Here is a 27,047-nt window from a genome sequence, read left to right on the forward strand (position 1 = left end):
CCGGGATCACGCCCTGAGCTGAAGGCAGACGCTTAACCGCTATGCCACCCAGGCGCCCCTAAACCCCCTTTTTTTTAATCAGGAGTGGATGTTGATTTTTTTTTTTTGCTTTTTCTGCAGCTATTGAGATGATCCTGTGATTTTTTNGCCTTTGTTATGTTAATGTGGTATATGACACTGAATGATCTCAGATCATTGAACCATCCTTGTGTCCCCGGAATAAATCCCATTAGATCATGGTGGATGATCGTTATAATGTATTTTTGAATGTCATTTACTAATATTTTGTTGAGGATTTCTGCATCTGTATTCTTTGGGGATCTTGGCCTGTAGTTCTTTTTGTAGTGTCTTTGATTCTTCTATCCGGGTAATGGTGATTTTGTAGCATGAATTTGGAAGCTTTCCTTCCTCTTTGATTTTTTGTATAGTTTGGGGAGGATATTACATCTTATTTGAATGTTTGGTAGAATTTACTTGGGAAGCCATCAGGCCCGATTCACTTGCATTATTAGTACTCAGTTCAGATTTTCTACTTCTTCTTGATTCATTCTTGGAAGATTTGATGTTTCTCGGAATCCATTTCCTCTAGATGGTTCAGTTTGTTAGAATACAATTTTTTATAGTAATGTCATATAGTCCTTTGTATTTTTGAGGTGTCAGTTGTTACTTCTGTCTCATGTTTGATTTTATATATTTGGGTCCTCTCTTTTTCTCTTGATGAGTCTGGCTAGAGGTATATCAGAGAACCAGCTCTTGTTTTCATTGATATTTTCTATTTGTTTTTAGTCCATATTGCCTATATTTCTTTCTTTCTTTCTTTCTTTTTTTTTTTTTTTTTTTTTTAGGATTTTATTTATTTATTAGACAGAGACAGCCAGCGAGAGAGGGAACACAAGCAGGGGGAGTGGGAGAGGAGGAAGCAGGCTCATAGCAGAGGAGCCTGATGTGGGGCTCGATCATAACGCCAGGATCACGCCCTGAGCCGAAGGCAGACGCTTAACCGCTGTGCCACCCAGGCGCCCCATATTGCATATATTTCTACTCTCATCTTTACTTTTTTCTTCTTTCTACTGACTTAGAGCTTTGTTATTGTTGTTTGTTTTTTTTTTTTACAGTTCCTTCAGGTGTGAGGTTGGATTGTTTGAGGTTTTTCTAGTTTCTTGAGGGAGGCCCCCATTGCTATAAATTACCCTTTTTTAGAACTGCTTTGTTTGTGCAGATGTTTTTTCATTTTTCATTTGCATTTGTCTCCATGAATTCTTTTATTCCTTTTAGATTTCTTCATTGACCATTTAGTAGCATGCAGTTTAGCTTCCACCTGTATGTTTTTTAAAACTTTTTCCAATTTCTGGTTTCATATCCTTGTGGTCAGAAAAGACACTTGACGTGATTTCACTCTCCAATATATTTAGACTTGTTTTGTGGACTAACAGGTGGTCTATTGGAATATCCCAAGCCCACTAGCACAGACTGTGTTTTCTGTTTTTGCATGGAATGTTCTGGATATATCTGGTCGTATGTGTCATACAATGAAACAGGGCTGTTTTCTGCCTGGATGATCTCTCTGTTGACGTAAGTGGTGTATTAAAGTCCCCGACTATTGTATTACGTCTGTTAACACTGGTTTGTGTTTAGGTGTTCCAGTGCTGGGTGCGTAGATACTCGTGATTGCTGTATGCTCTGTTACCGTTATGCAGCATCCTTTTCTGTCTTGCTATAATCTTTGTTTCGAAGTCCGTTTTGTCTGACATACGTGTTGCTACCTTGGGGCTTTCTTCTGCTACCGTTTCCTGCATTGTCTTTTTCCATCTCTTTTTCAGTGTGTAGATGTCTTGGGGTCTAAAGCGAGTCTCCCCCAGGTAGCATAGAGATGGGTCTTCTGTTATTATCCATTCATTCACCCTGTGTCTGTTGACTGGAGCATTTAGACCATTTACATTTAAAGTAATTATTAAGAATTTATTGCCATTTTGTTGATCGTTTTCTGGTTGTAGTTCTTCCTTGTTCCTTTCATCTTCTCCTGCTCTATTTCCTTGTGACAGAGGACTCTGTGTAGTGTTATGTTTGGTTTTCCTTTTTGTTTATCTGTTGTAGGTTTCTGTTCTGTGCTGACTGTGAGATTCATATATCGGATCCTAAGAATACAGCAGTCTGTATTGTGTTGATGGTCACATAAAGTTTGAACACATTCTAAAAGAACTTCATTTTTACTCAGCCCCTTGATGTATTATGTATACAAACCTTCATACTAGCTTTTTATGTGATTGCTTTATCATTACTGTGTATTTGCTGTTACTGATAAATTTTTTTTCATTCCTAACTTTGTCTGATTATGGTGCTTCGTTCCCCCTTTTAACATTTAAGGCCTATTTAATAGTGATCAACTCCCTTAAGGTTTGTCTGGTAAACTCTCTCCCTCAATTCTAAATGATAAACGTGTGGAGGGGGGAGTATTCTTGTTCTAGGTTTTTCCCTTCCATCACTTAGAATATATCACGCACCTGCACTGTGGCCTGCAAAGATTCTGCTGAAAATCAGCTGACAGCCTTGTGGGGTTTCCCTGGATGTAACTAGTTGCGTCTCTTGCTGCTTTTAAATTTCTGTATTTTTAACCTTCAGCATTTTAATTGTTGTGTTTCATGGTGTAGACCTCCAGGGGTCCATCTAGTTGGAGCTCTCTGTGCTTCCTGAACATGGACGTCGTCCCAGGTTAGGGAAGTTTAGAGCTACTATTCAAGTCAGTCTTCTGCCCCGTTCTCTGTCCTCTGAGACCCTGTAATACACACATCATCCAGGAGGTCCCTGAACTTACCCTCGTTTTTCTAAAGACTCTTCTTTCTGCTGTTCAGCTCAGGGGTCTCCCAAGTAGTTGATCCATTCTTCCGCAGCCTCTTATCTGTTGATTCTCTCCGCAGTTTTCATTTGTGACTGTATTTCAGTTTTGATCGGTTCTTTTTATCTTTTCTGCTTGTTGAGTTCTCAGTGAGTTCATCCACTCTCCTCTCTAGTCTGGTAAGCATCTCCGTGACCGTTGCTTTGCTTACCTCCGTCCTGTTTTGTTCTTGAGGTTTCACTGGGAGCACGTTCTTGTCTTTCCTCATTTCCCCTGACTCCTGCATTCCCACCAGTGAGGCAGACAGCCGTTTCTCCTAAACGTGGTCTTGTGTATGGTCATCCCCCGTGTGGACTTCGTGTGTCTGGTGGTGGGGGCTGGCTGGCTGCAGCGGTGGCTGGGAAGTCTGAGCCACTCTGGGCTGGGGCTGCCCTGGGGGAATGAGCACAGCTAATGGGGACAAAGGCTGGGGCCAGCCCAGCACTCTTCACACAGAGGGTGCCCTGGCAGCACAGGTGCCGGCGATCTCACGTTGTGCCATGACTGGTCGTCGGGGGTGTGCGGGCTGCTACAGCTGCAGCTGTACTGAGCACTGACTAGGGGCATCCCAGGGCTCACTGGGACAGCAGGCGGGTGAGGACACTCAGACTGTGGTCCCACCTGTGCTGTCAGTGCCTCTCCAACCCAGAGAGGGTTCGAGCAGCCCCCCCACCATTCAGCAGACATTCTAAGGCTGCATCTTTTATATTCTAGATGCTCTTTTAAACTGCCGCTGTTCCTCTGTGACCCAGTGTATCCAGAGCTGGAACGGGCTGGGGGCCTGGGGCTTTGCTGAGGCAGCAGGCTGGTGCCGGCACCCAGACCCTGCCCTCACTGGCTGTCAAGGTGCAGGGAACATAAGCCATGGTCTTCCCCAGCCCTTTGCCCTGGAGAGCGCTCCGGCAGGTGCCCCACTGGGTGGCAGGATTCTAGGCCTGGCTTCTTTCTATTCCAGTTGACTTTTCAAACTGTGGCTTTTCTTTCTGGGCCCCGGTGTAGAGCAGTCTGCTTGTGGCCCCTCAGTTCTGTTCCTCCCCCGCGCCGTTCAACGTGTGGGAGGGGGTTCCGCTCTAAACAGCTTCTGACGTGGTGTCCATCGTGGACTCGAGTTCAGGGTCGTCCTGCATCACCATCTTGGACCCACCCCAAAAAAGGAAGAAAAGAGTCTTAAGAAAGACTTATTTCATTAACATTTCTCCCCTTTGAAAACNTAACATTTCTCCCCTTTGAAACCCTCAATTATTGAAAAACTTTCAACAGTGGAACTTGGGAGATATTTGCCTTTGAAACGATGCAGCACCAGATAAAGCACGCGACTTTTACTTAATAAAATTTTCAAATGTAAGTATGAATATATGTGCGTAGACTTTGAAGTTTTGATTCTATATGTAAAAGCTATTTCATACACTGCTTTTACCATAAGAAAAAGTGGTGCATTGATTTTTCCAGTAATTGTAAATCTCTATAAAAAAAAAAAAGCAACAGAATATTTATTTTTAGGAAACAACTAATAAGGCTTTAGTAATAATTGGCAGTCATTTCTCCGAGGCCTAAAAGAGCATCCATTTTTGTAAAGTATCCCCCCCGCCCTCCCCGTCAGCTTCATTGTATCCAGGGTTGGAGTGACTTATCAGATAGAAAAGGGAGTAGTTAGTATTTATTCCAATCTATTAACAGGTATGTGAAAAAAACTGAAAGTTATATACAGAAGTTAAGGTTGGAGTTTGATACGGTTTTTTAACCATGCCATGTAAAGTTGTGTATGATCACAGAGATCAGTTCAAATGGACCCAAATTAAGTGTTAATTCCCTGGAAAACAAAATTAAAAACATATAATGACCTCAATGGAGAAAAAAGGGCATGTGTGTATGAGCCCCAGCGCCATAAACAAGCAGCACGGAGAGTACCTGGGTAGTTACAGACGTAGGAGAAACGGCCTGAACAGCAGGTGCGTAACTGGCCAGAGACTGAATGCAAATCAGGAAGGTGGTAATAGGGACAGTGTCAGTCTGTTACTGGGTTGTCTGCAAAGCAACATGACACTACAAGACCCAGAATGTATTGCTCCATAATATTTGACTTTATCATTTCCATCCTATTTTATTTACTTACCACACTTTAAAAACAATTAGAAGAATAGCTGAGGTACAGAAAGGAGGCAAATGAGGATGAGTATTTAGCCAATAAAAGAAATGGCTCAGATCTTATTTTTTTTACTTTTATGAAAAGGATTTCCTTCATAATGGAAGGATTTGTGGTACTTCCCCTCCTTTACAGCAAGCTCTTCCTTTCGTATAAACTGGGCACCTTCGGCCTTTCTCGGCCGGGATGAGGCAGCCGCCCCGTGTGTCAGAACACGGGGTACCGGGGCCCAGTCCTGACCCCGCGGCCCAGTTGTGTCCTGTGACACTGGAGACAGTGATGTGCCTGCAGCACCGTGCGGAGGAATGCATCAGCTCTGTCCTGACGCTAAGCTCCGTGCCTGTTTCACAGCAGTGTGAGGCCCCTTCTTGCAGTGCTCTCCGTCATCCTTAGATACTTACATTCCTGGGGTCCCACGGACAAGCCAGTGTCTTCCATCGAGCGTCTCGTACTGCGTGCACGAGCAAACAGGAAACAAGTACAGTTCGGAGCTGGAAGGACAGCTACAGAGGTTCATGCAGATGGGCAGCACGGGGAGGCCGGTAAGGGCAAGTCGTGGTCCTCGGCGAGGAGGCCACTTCTCCTGGACCTGCAGCCACCATGGGAATAAGAAGAGTTCCAGGAGGGACACCGAAGAGGCAGCTGCATACGTGCACGGTGGTAGGAGACACCCTCGGGGACCCTGGGGTCAGCAAGTCCAGCCCATTTGTGACGGATGGTTCATATCCCAGACTGGGAGAGGATGTACTTGGAAAGGGAGGCCAGCATGGGCTCCAAGATGGTGGCACAGGGAAGACCCCGAACCCACATCCTCTGGGACACACCGAGTCCGTTCCTGTTAGAAAGCAGCTCCTCCTGAGGAAGGCCCGGGGCAGCTGGGCACACAAGTCACACAGATCCCGCTCTGCAGGGACCAGCTAGAGAACAGCACAGGTAACGACGGGAGCCCCCGGGCTGGGACCTGCAGCTGCGAGGACGAGCCCTGGGGGACCGCGGCCAGCCGAGCCATCGTCCTGCGGCACAGAGAAGCAGCTGCTTCCCCGCGCTCCAGGTGGAAGGGGTGGGGGCTCACGACTGTGCACCCTCCCCTTCTGCCTTCACAGCGCACGTGGGAGCAGGGTCCAAGCGCCAGAGCCAGCCTTCTGCCCTCGGAGGGCCCGGGGCCCCCAGCCCGCATTCTCGGGCGTCACACCAAGATGGTGGCCCTGGCACAGGTGCACGCTGTGCACCCCAGACCATGCCAGGGTCTTGCTAGGGCTCCTCCAGCACAGAGCACTGTGAGACCCCCGCCCAGGTGCCCCCCGACCGTGCCTGCGCTGCCCCCGCAGAGCACCCCCAGTGTGAAGCACCGCACAGCACGCAGCCCCCACCCCGATCGAGTGCAGTCACCCTACCGGGGTGTGGGGGCACCCCGGAACATCCCAGCATGTGCCAGCTTCAACTCCAGGTGCCATGCAGAGCACCCCTGAGCGGAGCACCCGAAAATGATCCTGGCTTGCAACCAGTTCAGTTTGAGCCTTCCCTTTCGCCGGGGGGGGGGTCTCTTTTACGGAGGACCCTGGGACCCCCCAGCCCATGCCAGACACGGCTCCTGCCAGCAGGCACGCACAGTCTCCGCCCAGTCACAGACGACCACTCACAAGCTTCAGGACCTGTCGCATCTAATTTGTGGAAACACAGGAGCTCAAGCACAACGTGGAGACAGAAGATTATGTTCCAACCCAAAGGACAAGACGTAACGCATAAGGACTACACGAAAGAGGTAAACAGTCCACCTGACACAGAGTTTACAGTGATGATCGTAAAAATGCTCACTGGACCGAATAACGGAAGATCTCGGGGACAACGTCCGCAAAGATGTCCCAGCGTGAGTGCAGACCGAGGGTGCAGAAGGCATCGGTGACCCCGAAGGCGGGGCCCCGGAAAGCAGCCACGGCGCAGAGTGAAAAGAAAGAGAGTTGTTAGCAATGACGTTAGGTTAGAGGGCATCTTGGACAACATCCAGCAAACAAATGTTCACGTTATAAAAGTCCCAGAAGGAGAAGAATGGGAGGACGTGGCAGAAAAGTTATTTGGAGAAATAGTAACAGAAAAGGTCCCTAACCTGGAGAAGGAAATGGACATCCAGGTCCAGGAAGCCCAGAGAGCCGCAGACGAGAAGAATCCGAGGAGGCCACACTGTAATACGTAAGAATTAAGATGGCAGAAAGTAGTGCTAAAGAGAGACTTTTGAAAGCAGCAGCAGAGAAGCAGCATGCAAGGGAAACCCCCTGAGGCTGTCAGCTGATTTTTCAGCAAAATCTTGGCGAGCCAGATGAGAATGGCATGATCTATTCAAAGTGATGAAAGGAAAAACTCCAACCACGACTATCTACCCAGCACATGTATCGTTCAAAACTGAATTAGAGTTTCCCAGACAAAAGTTAAACAAGTTCATGACTAAAGCTGGCCTTACAAGAAATGTTAAACAGACTTCTCTTAGTGGAAAAGAAAAGGCCATAATTAGAAATAAGAAAATTATGACTAAAAAGATGTAAAATATGACAACTTACAAATAAAACCTGGAAAAGGGAGTAAAAAAATTTCTTTTTTAGAAAGTGTTTAAGCTTAAATGGTCCATGAACTGAATACAGACTAGAGACTGCTATAAACTTGGGGTCCTGTATGTCAACCTCATACCACCACAAACCAGTGCCTACAACGTACAAAAATAAAGCCGAGCATAATCTACAGAAAAGCACTAAGAAATAGGGCAAGAGGAAAAGCACGTAATAGAGAAGAACTACAGAAACAACCAGAAAACAATGAGCAGAAGGGCGGGGATGGAGTTCTTGTCCGTAAGCACTGTAAGTGCACACAGTCTGAATGCTCCAGTCAGCAACAGAGGGTCAGGATAAGAAAACAAGACCCATCTGGTGAGCTGCCTCGCGGAGACTCCCTCCAAACCACAGGCACAGACCGAAAGAATGGGCCGAGACACGCCGTGCTGACAGACTGGGGAAATGCCAGGGTAACAAGACATGCACAAAACGGACTTTAAAACAGACTGTAACCAGGTCACGATGAAGGGGTCAGTCCATCAGGACTACATGACAGGTGTGTCTATGCACCCACCGTTGTAGCCCCTAAATGCATAAAACAGTCCTAGAGACACGGACAGTGATCCAGTAACAGTCGGGGACTTCAACACCCCACTTACCGCCGTGGAGAGAACATCCTTGCAGAAAATCAGGAAAGAAACTGTGTCTTTGAATGAGACATAGACCAGATGACCTTAACGGACATACATCCATCACATCCCACTCCGAAACAACAGGATACGTGTACTTTTCAAGTGTGCATAGAAGAGTGTCCATGTCACCAACCATGTTAGGCCATGAAACAAGTCACGATAAATTGAAGAAGACTGAAATCTTTTTTAGGTAACTTTTCAGACCACAAAGGTAAGGAACTTTATCAATCAGGAAAACACTAGAAAACACACACATGGAAGCTAAACAAACAGTATCAAAGAGCAAATTAAAAAAACAGATGGGGACTAACGAAAGTGAAGCCAGCGGCCCAGAGAACACTCACCGCGACGAGCACGGAGTGGTGTGTGCAAGTGTCGAATACGACACTGTACAACTGAAACTAGGCGAGCGCTGTTAACTGTACTGCAGTTAGGGTAAGAGCAAAATTTAAAAAAAGAAAACACAGTGGTCCCAGGTCTTTGGAACGCAGGAAAAGCAGTTCTGTGATGGAAATTTACACCCATACAGGTTTACCTCAAAAATTGCAAATAAACAGCCTACTTTGCACCCAAAGGAGCTAGAAAAAGAATGAACAAAACCCTAAACCAGCAGAAGGAAGGAAATAATAAAAATTAGAGCAGAATAAATAATATACTAAAAGAACAGCAACGACAGATCGATCAACCAAAGATGGTCCTTAGACAGGATCAACCAAATGTATTACTCTCTAGCCAGAGTCTTAAAAAGGGAGGGAGAGATGGTAGATGCAGATTAACAAAATGACAAAGGAGAAATAACACCACAAAAAACCAGTTGGAAGAAAATACTGTGAAAAATTATACACCAACAAATCAGACAGCCTGGAAGAAATGGAGAAATTGCTAGAAACACATAAATTACCAACACTGAAGCAGGAAGAACTAGAACGGTTGAGCAGAGATGGAATCCGTCGTCAGAAGACCCCCAACAAACGAGTCCAGGACCAGGCGACGACAAAGGTGATTTCCACCAAACATTTAAAGACGAGGAGGGAAGACGTCCCAGTTCATCCTGTGAGGCCAGTATCACCCATGTACCAAAATCAGACAAAGCACAAGAAAGAGAACTACAGGCCAATATCCCTCATGACCAGAGATGCAGAAATCCTTAACAAGGTAAGAGCAAACCGAATCCAACACCACGTTAAAAAAACATTCACCACAACCAAGTGGGATTTATTCCTGGGCTGCAAGGGTGGTTCAGTATTCACAAATGAATCAATGTGATACATCGTATCAATAAGAGAAAGGATAAAAATAACTTATTTCAGTAGATGGAGAAAAAGCATTTGACAAAGTACATCCATCCATGATAAAAACCCTCAACAGGAACATTGCTCCGCATCATAACGGCCTTCTGTGGCCACTGACAGTGAACCTCATACTCAAAGGTGAGAAACTGAGAGCTTTTCCCCTAAGGTCAGGAACGAGACAGGGACGTCCCCTCACCACTGTTATTCAGCATAGCGCTGGAAGTTCTAGCCTCTGCAATCAGACAACAGAAAAAAAGAAAAGGCACCCAACTCAGTAAGGAAGAAGTCAGCTTGCACTGTGTGCAGGTCATGTCGTGATGCTCCATGCAGGAAACCCGAAAGACTCCAGTGGAAAACTAGAACGGATACAGGAATTCAGTAAAGTCACAGGACACAAAATCAGTATACAGAAATCCACTGCATTTCATCAGGGAAATGCAAATCAAATCCCCGGTGAGATACACCTCACGCCTGACAGAACAGCTAAAATCAGCATCCCAAGGAGCAACAAGTGTCCGTGAGGACGTGGAGAGAAAGTCTCATGCTCTGCTGGGGGGACACAACTGCCCTGCGATCCAGGAATTGCACTCCCGGGTACTCACCCAAAGGAAATGAAAACACCGATTTGAAAAATACACGTGCACGCTGACGTGCGCTGCAGCGTGATGTCCAGTAGGCAAGGTACGCACGCGGCCCAGCGCTCACCGAGAGATGAACGGAGATGGCGTCTCTGTAGACACTGCTACGTGACTCAGCATGAAGAAGGACGAGCTGTGGCCATCTGGGACGACATGGATGGACCTAGAGGGCATTATTAATTTCAGTAAGTCAGAGAAAGACAAATGCCGTATGATTTCACTTACGTGTGGAATCTAACAAAAGATACAAATAAACAAAAAACAGCAACAGACCCAAAAAACAGAGCAAACTAAGGTTTGCTGGAGGGCAGGGTTCGGGGAATGGGCAGGTTACGGAATGAATACGTCACCCAAATGAAAGGCGCAGCGCAGGGAATGGAGTCAACACCTGCGAGCCCAGTACGCGGTACAGACCCGGAGCCTGTGTGACAGTGTGTGGACTGTACCCCGGCCACTGGGGAAGCAGGCCCAGACCCAGTCGTCCCACCACCAGGACCTTAGAGCAGGTGCGTGTGGTTTTCGCGAATCGTGTGGCTGCGAGAGGCCGGATGACCTGTCAGGGCGAAGCGGTCTCACTTACGTTCACAATAGTCCTGTGGGTTGTAGAGTTGCGGGGTGGGGGGGCTCTGTTTGCTGCTGAAGAAACCAACAGGTCCAGTCAATAATTTTTTCGGGTCCCACAGTGGTAGCACCACTGTCCACAAGAACAAGCTTTGATTAGAGAAACATATTAAAAAGAGAGTTGTGTCCTAAGAATTTCATCGAGCTAAACAACGTTCCTGGAGCTTGTCTCCCCCAAGGTGTTGGGCTCACGGTGACAATGCCAAAGTACTTACCTCTGCCGTGCTGATCATCTCTTTTGTGACCTAAAAGCAGCAAGTCCATTTCACTTCTTTTCAGGTTATAATGTTTACCACTTAAGAGATTTGGAGAAATGACCAGCAAAATTTTAAGCAACAGCTGTGGGCATGGGGGAAACCGGTGAAGGGGATGAAGAGAACACTTCCCTTGATGAGCACTGAGTGACGTGCTTGCAGAATTGTTGAATCATTCTACTGTACACCTGAAACTAGAATAACACTGTACGAAACTTGAATAAAAAATAAAATGTAAATGAACATTACAAAATAAAGAGCTTAGCACAATGCCAGAGGGGAAGGGACGCAGCAGCGGAAGCAACAGCCCTGCTTTGCTTCTAAAACACTGTAGGCTTTGCTAGCAACACGTGTACTCCCACTTTACAACAAAAACGAGGAGGACGGGAAGGATTTGGAAATACACGCAAAGCCTAGTAAGTTGATAGTGAACTGCGAAATACCAACTTTGCCTTACTATTAAGTCCTGATTTAGAGAGAACATTCCTCTGCGTCACAGGGGAGAGACACAGAGCAGACCTTTTGCCTAGAAAGGGATAACAGTAACGCATTTCAGTACAATGTTTCCATCTGCATGTACAAGTTACCTCCAGCAAACCGAGTATCCGGTGGCGGAGAGAGAATTTAAGACCTTCCCTGGGATTGTAAACAGGCATTCATAGATTTAGATCATTTCAGCCCAAGAAATATGTAATGTTGGTCTCCTCTCTGCTGAAGAATTTAGGGGTAAATGCCTGCACTAGGTTATGAACTTCAGGGGTGGCTAATTACAGAAATTTCTGGAACCTCAAGCTCTGCTATTTAAGCAGATTGGAGAAGAGGGAAGAGATTAGGACCGGCAGATAACAGGTGAGAGTTCTCTCTACTCCAAATCCTGTATTTTTTCTGAAGTCCAAGTGAGGACTCATTCTCTTCATTAATCCTTGTTAGGTTAACATATCCCAGAGTAGTATTTTATTTTTATTTTCATTTTCTAAAATACTCATTTCCTCAAAACTTACAGTCTGTGTATTTGATGTGAATACTTTGTTTCCTAAGCTAAATTTGCAGCTTCAAAGATTATTCTCTTTATTTGGGAGCATACTAAAATGCTTAGGGTTTATAATTCTAAGCACAACATTAGCATATAAAATGCTGTTAAATGAACGAATAACTGAAACAGTCAGCAATACAAAAAGAAAAAATTAGATTCAGGGCAGATGTTCTTTTTATCTATTTAGGCAATGATTCTCCATAAAGAGTTTTGTTATATGTAAATCAGGTTAAGATTTAGGCATGTTAGGAATGAGTGAGCCTTCAAAGGGACTTAACTGATTGAGATCAAGTACCAGGAGACACAGGACAGTATTTTCATGTGTATGTAAGGGGGGGGGTATTGGAAAAGATAATCAGAATTTTATATAATGTCCACTTAGACTTAAAAATAGAACAGCGGTTTTATTTTTTCCATGAAGGAAAAGGTATTTTTATTTCTGTCTGTCCTAGCACCATCTGTAACATGTATTGGATGCTAAAACCTGTGAATTAGTAGAGAGTTAAAGAAAGCGTATATGTATGTAGCCCCCAAAATCAGAGATACGTAGATAAGTACTTTATATTTGAGTTGTTTAACGCATCGTTGAATCCTTTCAACATCCTATTGGCTGTGCAAGTATTTTTTTTCTCCCTTTGATAATCGAGAACCAACGCTCAGAGAGTCCTCTACTTAGGGTCAGGAGCTCAGAGCGGGAACATGATTCATTTCCTTAAATGCTCTTGAGTTCTGTCCTGAAAGTAACCAGGGAACACAGTCTTTAGGTGCCAATATTCACTGCCAAATCCTCTTTCCAGCCAGACTGCCTCAGGCTGCTTTGCTACTTGCTAACCAGATTACCATGGCGAATCCTCTATGGGTTCCTGATTCTCCATTTGTAAAATTCTAGAATACGTCTCCCTTCTCTTCTAAGTCTCTCTTCAACTCCAAGAAGTAATCCATTAGTTGAATAAAATTATATAAGTTCAATAACACATTAATCTCAACATTTGCTGCAACATGGACGGCACTGGAAGAGATAATGCTAAGTGAAATAAGTCAAGCGGAGAAAGACAATTATCATATGGTGATTCATAACAGCACTTTTAACAAAGAGAGGGGAGATCATTAGTCACCTTTGCAGTATGCTGGGGATCAAATTTACTTTGAAAGCACATAAATACAGAAAAGTTAGTAGCATTTACTGAGCCTTTTCTAAATGAATGACAATCTAAAGGCTGGTAATGGAAGTTTCTCTTTGAGATCTGTCTCTGCCTTCATGGCATTAGATCGCCGTTCTGTGAGCATGAGTGTGTAATAATCTCGTGGCTCCTGATGTGTAAACAGACAACCAAGTATGTGCCTAGTGATGAAACCAAACGGTACCACCTCTGCAGGGCTTTTGCCAAAACCTGAATCTGAATCGAAACTAACCTCCAGATCCAGTTCACAGGAACACGCAAAAGTGAAGGATGCGGTGCCATGGGAGTGGATCCAACCAAAGCCAGAATGGAGGAAGCTCCCGGGCATGGTTTCTTCAGCAAACAAACTGAGAGGAAAACAGGAGTAAAAGCCTATAAATTTAGGAAAATTCAGAGACATATCAACAAAATGCAGCATGTGGGCTTTGAGTTATGGTTCGAACAACAACAAAACCTAAAAAAATTATGTAGATAATGGAGAGAAGATGACATTAAGGAATTACTGTTGGGAGAGGATCCACGGTGGCGACACGGGAAGATCGCGAACTCCCCCCCTGCGCAGACACGTGGAGTGAACACCCACGACAGAGCAGCTGTTCCTGAGGAACAGGACCAGCAGGACAGCCTCCGCACAGCGAAGGACGGAGGGACCGCGGAGCGAACGGGAGGCACAGAGCCCTGTCCCGCCACTGCCAGCTGCAACGGGGGGGACAGTCCTGAGGGACTCTGAGCGGCCCCGTCCGCCCTGGCGCACAGAAACAAAAGCCGCGCTCTAAAGGGGCAGCTACAGTTTCACGGATCCAGGCCTTGAGTGTCTGCCCCACACCGGGGGCCTGTGGAGCTCTCCTGGACTGGGGACGGGGGCTGGCTGCCACTGGTTATGCTCCCCCTCCGTCTGGATGGTGCAGTTGGGCGCAGGATCTGGGCACCCTGGCCTGCATGCTGCTTCAGCCACGTGGCGCACACCAGCCCCAGATGCCCTGGGCACAGAAAAAAGGCAAGAGTTTAACCAAGAACAGCTGGAATAGAAAGGAAACAGCCCGAGAAGAGTGGGAGGAGCACCGTGTGAGACGTCGGGTCGGAAGGACTGCTGAGTGCCACCACCATGCTGGCGTAGATGGGAGCCAGCCAGCTGCCCTAGCAAGTCCCAGGACTCAGCACGTAGACACAGAACGCTGCATTCAAAAACACCACTGTACACGTTTTATTTCCAAATGCTCCCTGGAACATTCTACAAGATGGATCACATGCGAGGCCATAAAACAAGTCTCAACAAATGAAACAGTGAAATCATGCCAAGCATCTTTTCTGACCACCAGATTATGAAACTAGAAATCAATTACATGTTAAAAAAAAAAAACTGGATAAAACAAACGCGTGGAGGCCGAATAAGATGCTGCTGAACAAGGAGCGGGTCCACGAGGAGCCGAAGAGGAGTCAGAGACTAATCAGAGAATACCCGGGATGTTAGAGAGCAAAAACACAGAATTCCAGAGTATTCGGCGTGTGGCAAAAGCAGTTCTCAGGGGGAGGTTCATAGAGACACAGGCCTGCCTTTCAACAAGAGAGAGGATTCGAACCACCTAACCCAGCACCTAAAGGAACTAGAAAAACCTAAAGTTAATAGAAGGAAGGAAAAAACCAAGATGAGAGCGGAAATAAATGAAGTAGATACTTGAAAAAGTAAAACAGTAGAAAAGATCAATGAAACCCAGAGCTGGTTCCTTGAAAAGATTAACAAAATTATTTCTTTAGCCAGATTTATCAAGGAAAAAAGACTCAAATCAGGAAGGAAACAGAAGTAACAACCAATACCACAGAAATACAAAGGATTGTAAGATACTCTTAACAAAAAAATGCTATGCCAAAAAATTGGACCTGAAGTAAATCCCAGAAGTAGAAAAAATGACCAGACCAATTAGAAGTACTGAAATTGAATTGGTAATCCAAAAACTCCCAACAAAAAAAAGTCCAGGACAAGATGGCTTCATGGGTGAATTCTACCAGACATTTAAGGAAGAGTTAATACCTAGTTTCCTCAAATTATTCAAAAACAGAAGAGGAAGGAAGCTTCCAAATTAATTCTACAAGGCCATCATTCCCTGATACCAAAACCAGACAAAGACACTATAAAAAAAGAAAAGAGAACTGCAGGCCAATATCTCCAATGAACATAGACATAAAAATCCTCAACAGAATATTAGCAAACCAAATTAAAGAATACGTTAAAGGGATCATTCACCACAGTCAAGTGGGATTTAACTCAAGAATGCAAGGGTTTCATGTCCCCACATCAATCAGTGGGATATATCACATTAACAAAATGAAAGATATGAACCAAAAGATCATCTGAACAGATGCAGAAAAGGCATTTGACATTTGTATGTCTTCATTGGAAAAGTGTCTATTCATATCTTCTGCCCATTTTATGATTTGTTTCTTACGTATTGAGTTTGAGAAGTTCTTTGTAGATCTTGGATACCAGTCTTTTATCTGTAGTGTCCAATGAAGACATACAAATGGCTAACAGACACATGAAAAAATGTTCAAAATCATTAGCCATCAGGGAAATTCAAATTCAAAACCACACTGAGATACCACCTTACGCCAGTTGGAATGGCAAAAACGGACAAGGCAGGAAACAACAATCGTTGGAGAGGATGTGGAGGAAGGGGATCCCTCCTACATTGTTGGTGGGAATGCAAGTTGGTACAGCCACTCTGGAAAACAGTGTGGAGGTCCCTTAAAAAGTTAAAAACTGAGCTACCCTATGATCCAGCCATTGCACTACTGGGTATTTACCCCAAAGGTACAGATGTAGTGAAGAGAAGGGCCATATGCACCCCAATGTTCATAGCAGCTCTGTCCACAATAGCTAAATCGTGGAAGGAGCCAAGACGCCCTTCAATAGATGACTGGATTAAGAAGCTGTGGTCCATATATACAATGGAATATTACTCAGCTATCAAAAAGAACAACTTCCCAACATTTGCTGCAACATGGACGGCACTGGAGGAGATAATGCTAAGTGAAATAAGTCAAGCAGAGAAAGACAATTATCATATGGTTTCTCTCATCTATGGAACATAAGAACTAGGAAGATCGGTAGGGGAAGAAAGGGATAAAGAAAGGGGGGGCTAATCAGAAGGGGGAATGAAGCATGAGAGAATATGGACTCTGAGAAACAAACTGAGGGCTTCAGAGGGGAGGTGGGTGGGGGAATGGGATAGACTGGTGATGGGTAGTAAGGAGGGCATGTATTGCATGGTGCACAGGGTGTTATACGCAACTAATGAATCATGGAACTTTACATCAAAAACCAGGGATGTACTGTATGGTGATTAACATAATAAAAAAATATTATAAAAAAAGGCATTTGACAAAAATTAAACATCCATTCATGATGAAAACACTCAACAGTGTGTTTACAAGGAACAGACCTCAACATAATAAGGGCCATATATGATAAACCCACATCTAACATCATACTCAGTGGGGAAAAGCTGAAAGCTTTTCAGGAACAAGACAAGGAAGTCCACTCTTGCCGCTTCTGTACAGTTTGGGAAGTCCTAGCCACAGCAGTTAGACAAGAAATAAACGGCATCCAAACTTGATAAAGAAGTAACACAGATTATTGGCAGATGACATGATACTGTACGTACAAAATCCTAAAACTCCACCAAAAACTATTAGAAGTAATAAACGGATTCAGTACAGTTGCAGGATACAAAATTAATATACAGAAAGTTTTTGCATTTTTATGGACTAGTAACTACGTAGCAGAGAAGAAAACAGTCCCATTTACAACTGCACCAAAATGTATAAAACACCTAGGAAGAAACTTACCCGAGGAGGTGAAAGATTTGTAATCTAAAAACTGTAAAGCACTGATGAAAGAAATTAAAAACACAAATGTAAAAATACACCATGCTTCTGGATTGAAAAGCACGGATATTGTTAAGATGTCCGTAGTGCCCAAAACGATGCAGATTCGATACAATTCTTACCGAAATACCCCTAATATCTTTCCATAGAACTAAAAGTTGGGCAGAGGATGTGAATAGAAATCTCTTCGAAGAAGACATAGAGGGCCAACAGACCCATGGAAAGATGCTCAACATTACAAATTGGGGAAATACAAATCAAAAGCATAAGAAGATATGACTCCACACTTGTCAGAATTGCTGGAATCAAAGAGACGGAAGATAAAAAGTGTCAGTGAGGATGTGGAGAAAGGGGAGCCCTCGTGCGCTGGTGGCTGAAGGCAAGCTGGTGCAGCCACTGTGGGAAACGGTATGGAGGGTCCTCAGAGAGTTAATAATAGAACTACCATATGATCCAGTAATTCCACTACTGGGTATTTACCCAAAGAAAATGAAAACAGTAATTAGAAAAGATGCATTTATTGCAAGATTACTTACAATAGCCAAGATACGTAAGCAACCTAAGTGTCTATTGATAGATGAGTGGATAAAAAAGATGAGGTGTGTGTACACGTGTACACACACACACACGAATATTATACAGCTGTTAGGATGAGATCTTGCCATTTACAACAACATTAATGGACCTTACGTGTATTAGGCTAAATGAAGTAAGTCCGACAGAGAAAGATCCTAGATGATTTCACGATATGTGTAATCTAAAAAACAAATGAAGAAACAGACAAGAAAACAGACTGTAGATATAGAGAACAAACTGCTGGCTTCCGGCAGGCAGCTGGGCAGGGAGAGGGGTGAAATAGATAATGGGGATTAAGAGGCACAAAATTCCATTTATAAAAGAAGTCGTGGAGATGACAAGTACCGCAGAGGGAGTATTGTCAGTAATACTGTAATAATATGTGCGGTGGCAGATAGGGACCACACTTCCATGAGCACTGAGTACTGTGTAGGATGTCAAACCACTATAGTGTGCACCTGCAGCTAAGGTAACACTGTATGCCAAGTAGACTTAATACAAATTTCAGTTGTTACATTTGGGAGAAAGTGTTCTAGAAACGCAGAACCACTACTCTGGGAGGTCCTATATGATGGCAAACAGTGTTTATGGAAACTGTAAAACCCCGTTCCCGAACAGGGATAGCTGAGTTGGAGAAGTAGAAACTTAGGTCTCATTTCCGCATAGCACTAAAATTGATCTTCAAAATTGCCTAATTAAGTGAAACAATAGGTAAGTTAATTTCTAACACACAATTTATGTTTGTTACAGTTTGATGGGACGACCCAATTCTAGTATATCGGGGTACATACACAGTATATATGGTGTGTCATCCATGACCCCAGAAGCGGCGGAGAGATCTGTTAAAGATACAGAAGCAAACACAGCAACCTCTTACCTCATTTGTTAGACATTCTTTCCCACTTTCCATGGTTCTGGATTCTTCGTATTAAGCTCTGGTGGGTTTTCTTCCTGAGCTAACACGAAATTCCTGTGCTTAGACTTGCTGAAGCTGAAAAGGGAGAAAGAAAAATCAGAAAGGTAAAGAGCCAGCCCTCCTCCTCCCTTGCGCCTGTGGAAATGCATCAAGGAGCTAGTTTTGAGAAAGTGGTGCGTTGGGAGTCTTAACAAAAGCATCAGTCTTACCTTTTAAATATGAACGGCATGAAAGGGTATAATCTTGTTCACGCTGGTATTTAATAAACACACATTTTAAGGCAAGTATTTCACAGAGATTGTTTCTGTGTTCTCCAAAATACACTCTTCAACGCCTACAAAGGGGATTGTAATTAATATAATATTTATAGATGAAATGTTATGCTGTGTAGGATTTTCTTCAGAATCTCCCTATTCGAGGCTCGGGGACGGTGAAGGAGGCCCATCAGGACTGGGGTTGATCCCGCTGCAGCCGGACCAGGGGCTTTACTCTGCTCATCCTTATTTAAGACATTTCCAAATAAAATATTCAGTCTTACTATTGGGGAGAGTTCTGTCTGTCTTTGGTTATCTACCAGTGTGCTTCAAGGGGGTATCTTACCGTATTTTAACACCTGGTTCTTTCCCTACAGGGTGCCTACGGTCCATATTCCCCCAATGAGTGCATATCCTTGCCCGTGTACACGAGCGCCGAGAGGGACCGCGTGGTAGCCAACATCGACGTCCCGTGCGGCGGCAACCAAGACCAGTGGATTCAGTGCGGAGCGGCTCTGTTTCTAAAGAATGCGTAGAATGTAACGATAATAAAAGCTGTTTCAGCAAAAAGAAGCACTTGCTACTCAACTTTAAAGAAGTATGTGGTCAGTCTACATGTAACTGCTAGTCCCACCTTGTGCTCTTGATCTCACTGCGTTGTTATTTTCATGGGTCATGACAGCACCATGCGACTTTTAAAGTAACGGTTCACAGGGTTCGTGTTAAAATGCTGATTTCCCTTGAGAACATCACATGTTTTTGTACGGCACTTCATGGTTCCAGTGGCTCAAAAAATTAATGTTGTAAGTAAGAGGTTGAAAATAGTATATTTAAAGAATGAGTAATTTTTGGCTATTTTTTGGTATCATAATTTTCTATCAATAAAATATAAGACCATTAATTTTTTCAGTCATCTATGGGTTTAGATATGTTTTCTCTTTTTAAACAGTAGAGAATATATTCTATTTTAGTTAAAATATACAACATCTCAAAGTAATCCAAGAGAAATGGGGAATAACAGCACAGAAAGGGTACGAATTCTATAAATGGAATAATTAAACAATGAGAGGTTATCATTTCTCGTGTAGATGACTTTTCACCATCTGTTTCTGTGAAACAGTAAATTCTACAATGGCTGGAAGCTTAAGTAAATATATGTTGTAATTTTATAGTTTCTCAGCAACTGGAATCAGGTTCAGAAATCTTAACTCCTTGTCAACATATTACCGTTTGTACGGGTCCAGCCAGGAGACCAGAAACACGCAAACCACCGCACGATTTCAAGGGGAAGTCCAGCATCGAGGTGACACTCTGACAGAGGAAGACAGGGTGAGAGCGCCCGCCTGAGACGCCAGGACTCAGGCCGTGCCTGGGGCACAACAGACGTGGGGGGAGCCTCTCGGAGCCTGGGGTTCAGACCTCGTGGGACAAGGTCACAGTGCAGGCGGTTGGGGACCCGAGAAGTTTCCAGAGTTTCCGCAGTTCCAGACATGCCCAAGCCAGTAGGGGCTCCAGAGCAGGCAGCGGCCGCGGCCAAAACCTGGCGAACACGGATACGATACGGTGGCTTCCAGGAGCCGCCTCGCAGCACCCGGCCCGTCGGCCATCCGCTCTCCCCTTCTCTCCTCCGTGCGGCCGCCGGGCCGGGGACGCCGCTGTCTCGGGCCCTGTGTTTGCAGCCACACAGGACAGAGACACACACGAGAAACAGGGACTCTGGAGCGTGGCTGTGCTGGGGTGCTAACCGTGGACTTCGTGCAAGAGAGTCCGCACGCCGACAGGGCACTGGGCTGCTTTCCTAGTTCAACCAAACAGTGGCTTTTAAAATGAAAAGCATTTAGAGAGAAAACTGTGAACCTAGAAATGACAATGTCTCAAAGTTAGAATTCCACATTCTGAGGTAATTCCCTTCAGAGCTCCTTCATTTGCAAGCTTTCTAGTCTAGTTGCAGGGTGTGTGATTACAGAATTTACTCAACTCTTCATAACCTCAACAAAGACTTCATTGAGGTCTATAATTTGCATTTGATTAGATTATTTTAGATCAAAGCAAAAACGGCACTATACCTTGGCCGAAGCTACAAACATACGCACGTGATTCCCACGTGTGAGATCAGGGATGAGGGGAGGAGAGGGACAGAGCCTGTGGCTGCAGCCGACTTACAGGCTTGAGCGGGACCGCAGCGTGGCCGGAGTCCTCGCCTGGGAGTAGGACCCCGGGTTCCGAGTCTCCACCGGCCCCCTCACCTTTGCCGAGACAACCTGAGCCGCTGAGCTTTGGTTCTGTGTCTGTGAGATGCGGGCTGTTGTACGCATTGAGAAGTGTGGTCTGAAGAACACCACCGTATGAACTAAAGCAGACGCACATCCGAGGTACTGGACATGGATTTAAATGCTCGATCACAAATCAGTTTTATATAAAACAGTTCACTATGTAGAAATAAAAATTAAGCTGGGAATGATGTGATTATACTATTAACCAGTTTTCCATTATCTGGTCTATGTGTGATTGTGTTTCTAGTGTGAAAAGTCCATTTTGTTTTCAGAAGATGAACCACAGCTTAATCAAAGGGCTGTCTTCTGTAGAATTTTGTTCAGAACCAACACAGTATGTATGTGCTGAGCACGAGAGAGTGACTCCAAGTGACAGAGAGACGCCGTGTTCACGCGTCCACGTCACCGAGGAGAACAGCCAGCCCCTGTTCAGGAGAGCTGCTCAGCCTGGAAACTGGCTGGAAAGACCCTCGAGTCTCCCTCCCCTAAGGAAGGGGCCGCAGAGCCGAGTCCTTGTCATCCTGGAGGCGAGAATGCTCAGAGCAGGTGCGTGGACCACTTCTCCATCTTGACACTTATTTGCTGCTGCAGAGTTTCTGGTTAGAAGATAACAGTGTCCGTCAAAATACTTGTGACATTATGTCTTTTCATCGAAAAGTCAGCTCTACAATGAAACGTAGGCAGAGGGCGAGGGGGAGGGGACACTTTGCTTTGTGACTGACCGTAGGAGAAATAGTGCCGGGCGCGCTTTCAAATGCTTCCTATCGTACCTGGTGTGGTCGGACCATCCCCAGTAAGGTGAGTGCATCCTCATCGATGACATGATGAGGTCACGATGACCTGGTCGTTGTGATCTTCGTTTCCCTGTTTACAAGTAAGGTTAAGGGACATTTCTTAAGTTTACTGTCCCTTTGTGACTTCCGCGAAATGCTGTTTTTATCTTTTGCTCAATTGTTTCTATTTGGTTGTCTTTTCTTAGATATTGCCAAATCAAACTTTTCTACTTGAATGCAGGTTTTCTCAGACTTTCCTCTGGTTTGTTTTCCCAGAGCAAGGTTCTTAAAAAGAACATTTTTTTCCTTTAAAGTTTTACCTTTTGTTAGTGGAGGGACCACAGATTGCAACCTTAAGTCAGATAAAGCTATGTGCCATCCTGACTTTAGTTGCCTGTCATTTTCTTTATCTGTAAGTTACATGGGCCTAAGAAAATCAGAGGATGCCAGAGTCTGCTCATCTCTGTGAAAGGAGAAATCAGAACTCCAAGGCGGCTGCAGACAGTTCTGGGAGCTGGGAGGTCAACAGGGGCATCGGCCAGCTAGCTTGTCGGCGCATACAGACGGCGCCTCATTCTAGCAGGAGGAGAGACCATCTCACGTAGCGGCTTCCACAACCACCACCAACCCTGACTCGTGTGCTCCCCAAGTTCGCTCTATCCCAAAGGGTTGCCTCCCCACAGGAATCTATACAATGAAAGGGGGCAGAGAAAGGAAGAGCTGCCATCATCTCCTTCAGACACGGTTCCTGGGGTTGGAGCCTCCATGCTGTGTGCGGAAGAGCACCCGGAGCATGGGCAACGGTCGCAGCCAAGACTCATCAGAAACTCCGTGTGAGCCGTCTGACCGTTTAGACTGAGGCAGGCCTGAGCTTTGGTGCTCATGATTTTACAGTAACCATTTCCAGGATTGATTTTTTTTTTTTTAATTGAACTAAACTAGCAACAGGAGAATTCAGTGGCACAGAATCAGGCTGCTCACAGACAGCTGTTGGTGTCGAGGAAAAAGTTATTCCTAAACCATAAATACAGTCCCTTGAGCCTTGTAGGGTTGTAATAAACTCGAAGCCCTATTGCACACCCAAACTCAATTTATTAGCATCTGACACAACGTGTCAAGGATGCTGATTAATTACCTGATTTTGCAAGCCAGGCATGGACCGGGAGTGATTCTCCTCGACAATGTGCATAGCTGCTGAAGGAAACTGAGCATGTCCGTCCGCCCCGTGTCAGCAGCAGCTCCCAAAGGGCCTGTGTGCGCCCACTGCCCTCCGTTTAAGCCTTCAAATTTACTCAGACATAAATGGAATTTGCAAACGTTCAGGATCTATCAATTCTTTATTCTTATTCTCTCACCTCGTTTGTACGTCAGATGATTCAATAAAGTGAATTTAAAGCTTTGATGGTCGTCACTAAACAATTCAAATATCAATTGTAGGGAAATGGAATCCTCTTTGATGAGTAAATAAGACTAATATTGAAGCAGTTTATGACCTTGCAAATTCCAGGCCTTGAGTGTTGCAATGATTCATTCTCAAGTGGCAAAAAATTCATTATCTTCAATTACATAAGCTAGCATGCATTAAACCGAGAAGAGCTGGAGATGGGTAATGAAATCATCTGTTTTTGCATCTAAAGACTGAGAGAATTATCCAGTGCCTCACCAATGATATTTTTTGTCTACTTATAAATGCACCATGTTAAATGGAACAGTTATGGATTTGAAATCACTGTTTAATCAAGTTTGGAAAAACACCTAGAATCTGAATCCCTGACATTCCCTTCATAGAACCACTGAAGCTCAGAAGGCCGCTCTAAGCGGGGTATCCGCGACACATGGCGTGCTCTAGCCAGCTTATGCTAGCTGGTGAGGGCGGACTGTGCACATCTCCCCCAGTTCTGCATCCAGTGACATCATACTGGTCGTTTCAGCCTAGCTATGGTGGGGGTACCCTGAATGAGGGCGTCCCCCCACCTCCTCCTTCCTGGAGATAACTGACCAGCATATCGCCAGGTCTACACTGCCTGACTGGCCAGGGAGCTCCAGAAAGCAACACTTAACAGAGCTGGAAACATTGTAGTCCAGCTTTCTGCACAGAGGGCTTACTTACTGAAAACACTGAAGTTGAATGCAAGAATGAATCAACACTTTCACTGTCAGTCGGACGGCGCAGATAGGGGTAAGGGAGGTGAAGGAGAACGAGTGGGGGCGACGGGGGTTAGAAACTGAACCCATCTGGGTTGTGGAGGAATCAGGTGGCTGAGGAGGTGAGGTGCCGGGTGGGCATGGCTGCCGGAGGGAGGGGTGCTCTCTCAGAGGCCGGGGGTGGAGAGCAGGTGCACTGCTCGGAGCCCAGTGGGCTCCCTCCTGTCCTGGAGTATCCTTGCAGCATAGACCTCCCAGGGGAAGCTTTCCCTGGGGTGTCCTGGGCCATAGCAGGTTCTTTCCTCCTTTCTCAGGAGGCAGGGAAAGAAGCTTTAACATTGTTTCCATGCAAAGAACAAGACTGCATTTATTGGGAACCTATTCAATTCTAGCTAAAGAGACCAGCTCCCAAACTGTAGCCAGGAACTTTGGTGTCAAAACAGATTTCCGGGGGTGCCTGGGCGGGTCAGTCGGTTGAGTGTCCGACTCTTGATCCCGGCTCAGGTCTTGATCTCAGAATCATGAGTTCAAGCCCTGGATTGCTACTTAAAAACAAACAGATAAACCAAAGCCCAGATTTCGAGGAGCTGGAAGCTGCAGAGGGAGCGCTCTCGAAGCCAGTTGGGGGGCAGTGCCCCCTTCTGCCTCAGCACAGGGTCTGGCTACATCCCCAGGGTCTGGAGGTGGAAGGATCACTGTCTATATCCCCATTTCTCAGGTGGGTGGTATATTTTCTAAAAGCAGTTCTCAGCCTTCCTGCCTCTGCTCTCCATGGGACTAGTCTCCATTCAGCACCCGTCACTAAGCCACAAAGCAATGGTCCGGGGAACCTGAGAAGCTAGATTAAGGGACACTTGCTCCTCCAAATAGGACTTTGCTACAATTAAGGCCAAATTGGGAAGCATTAAACCTCCATTCTCCAAAATCCCTCTGATGTGAATCTTCTATCCTGCATCTTTACTTAAAACTAAAACCTTGAGGATTCTTTCGGTTATTCAGGGAATGTGCAAACCACCCCCTCCTCCTCTTTGCCTCCTTACTTCCCAAAGGTCAGAGGAAGGCTCCAACTGCAAAATTCAAGACGATGCATGTAAGGCACCTTAGGCTTGTTTTGCTGCAGGAGAACCCAGAGGAACGCAGACTAGTGGACGGAGTGAGGTTTGGGGTGCGTGGGTGGGCAGTGGAAGTAAGGCCCATCTTAGGACTGGACACTTGGCCAGCAGGGGTGGTAGGACATCTGCTGCGACCAGTCCGTCCAGTCCGTGTCAACAGGGACAGCTGACTTGTCCTCTCTCCCCAAGTCATTGGTGACAAACCGAGCATTCTCCTTAGCCGAGGATTTGAGAGGGGAGGTGTCAGGAGACGGCAAGGCTCCAGCCCCGCTTGAGCGAGCTTGTCCATCAGGCTCATGGAAAGAATCGCTACTGTGATTGTTTGGCCTAGAAGGTCATGGGTTAGAAAGAAAACAGGTTTGTAACTAAAGTACCCATTGTGTCATATTCACGGTAACAGGAGAGGTGGAGCGAGGGCTCTTTCCGCCTCTGGGGACTTCTTGGCCCTATGGTCCGCTTCTCCCCGGGGGAGGCCGCTACCAGCCACTGGGATGCTTGTTGTGCTCACCTGGCCTTTCTCGTGAGGCAGACAGTGGGGTTCACCCAAGTCGGTTGGTTTCTAAACGTCATTTATAGTTGTGTTAGTCTCACGTTGAGGTCACTCCCCCAAATCAGATTTTCTACAAAGAACAGCGCTAACTTGCTCGACCCTGTGCATTCCACGTATCGGTGGGGACACCTTGGTGATGGTCAAGGAGAAGGACTTGGACAACTGGATGGCATAGTCAGAGGAGCCGCCTGCCGAGGGAGAAGGAAGCAGGGGGCTGTCCGGGGCTTGTCTCTGTGCGGTGTTCTCTGGAAATACCCGGGAGTTCAAACACGATAAGGTGTTTTTCCCCAGCCTGCCACCTCCACACTAGAATTTGGATGGACGGGCAGAGGGATGAGTCCCTTCTGACCCTCCCCTCAAAAACATGCCCCCACTTGCCATCAGGGGAGAGACAAAGAGCGGTGTTTCCTACATGATGTTTACAAAGCACTCTTCTTACTGGGAAGCATTTTCAAAACCCTTGTTTTTCTGAACCTGACCAGGGAGATCTGGTGGTGGTTTCGGTTTTTATTCCCATTCGGACAGAATCGGGAAGTGGGAAGCCTGCACAGAAAACGCGGATGGAGCCTGACTTCACGGAGAAAGGGAGAGATGGCTGTTAGCCGAGTATAACATGGACTCCAATTCTGTTTTGCGCGGACGGGCAGGGCGTTGATAGAAAAGTTTAAGGCTTGAGCGTGAAGAACACGTGGGGGGAGAAGCGGCAGGGAGGAAATTACAGGTGAGGAGGCTTTCGTGGCGGCCTTGTGCCTGGAAGAGAGAAGATCCTCGGTACTGTCTGCATGGCGGACAAAGAAGGGAGGTGGAACTCTGTGTCGGGTGGTTGAAGGCCAGGCCCGCGAGGAGCCCGTGGAGAGAGGTGGAGAAGGACACCGTGCGTGTCGGTTTACCTGCTCTCAGCATCAAGTGCAGACTTAATACTCTTCCCGGACAGGCCATCCGCGGGCGGGGAGGGCCTCCAGCCTGCGGACTCAGCCGTCCAGCGATGTCCCCAGGGGACCTCGGCACTGGGCTTCGTGGGGCCAACTAAAATTGTCCTCTTCACCTCACATTTCAGCATGTTTTTAAAGAAAGATACACTTGGGAGTAGGACAAATGAAGACCAGATTCCAGCTTTCACATGGACAGTGAGGTTCACGGGGTCTTAGCGGAGTGACCATCACTGGTTTCTTAGTGATGGACACAGTCTTACCACAGAACAGAATGTCCCATGATTTCATAATTTCAAAAGTTAATTTGGAGAAAAGAATCAGACCTACAGAAAGTATATGCAACACTTTACACTTCAAAGTATAAC

General features: G+C 45.7%; 1 protein-coding gene across 1 annotated transcript in view; it reads left to right on the forward strand.

Moving 5' to 3' along the window:
* DYNC2H1 (dynein cytoplasmic 2 heavy chain 1) overlaps nucleotides 1-23,289 on the forward strand; it is a 292,248-nt gene extending 268,959 nt beyond the window's left edge. The window contains 1 exon segment of the mRNA XM_034665650.1: nucleotides 19,275-23,289. Within this exon segment, the coding sequence (XP_034521541.1) occupies nucleotides 19,275-19,433 (159 nt within the window). The 3' untranslated portion in view covers nucleotides 19,434-23,289.
* The last annotated feature ends 3,758 nt before the right edge of the window (nucleotides 23,290-27,047 follow it).

This window comes from Ailuropoda melanoleuca, chromosome 8 (assembly GCF_002007445.2).
Source record: "Ailuropoda melanoleuca isolate Jingjing chromosome 8, ASM200744v2, whole genome shotgun sequence".
Taxonomy (NCBI): Eukaryota; Metazoa; Chordata; class Mammalia; order Carnivora; family Ursidae; genus Ailuropoda; species Ailuropoda melanoleuca.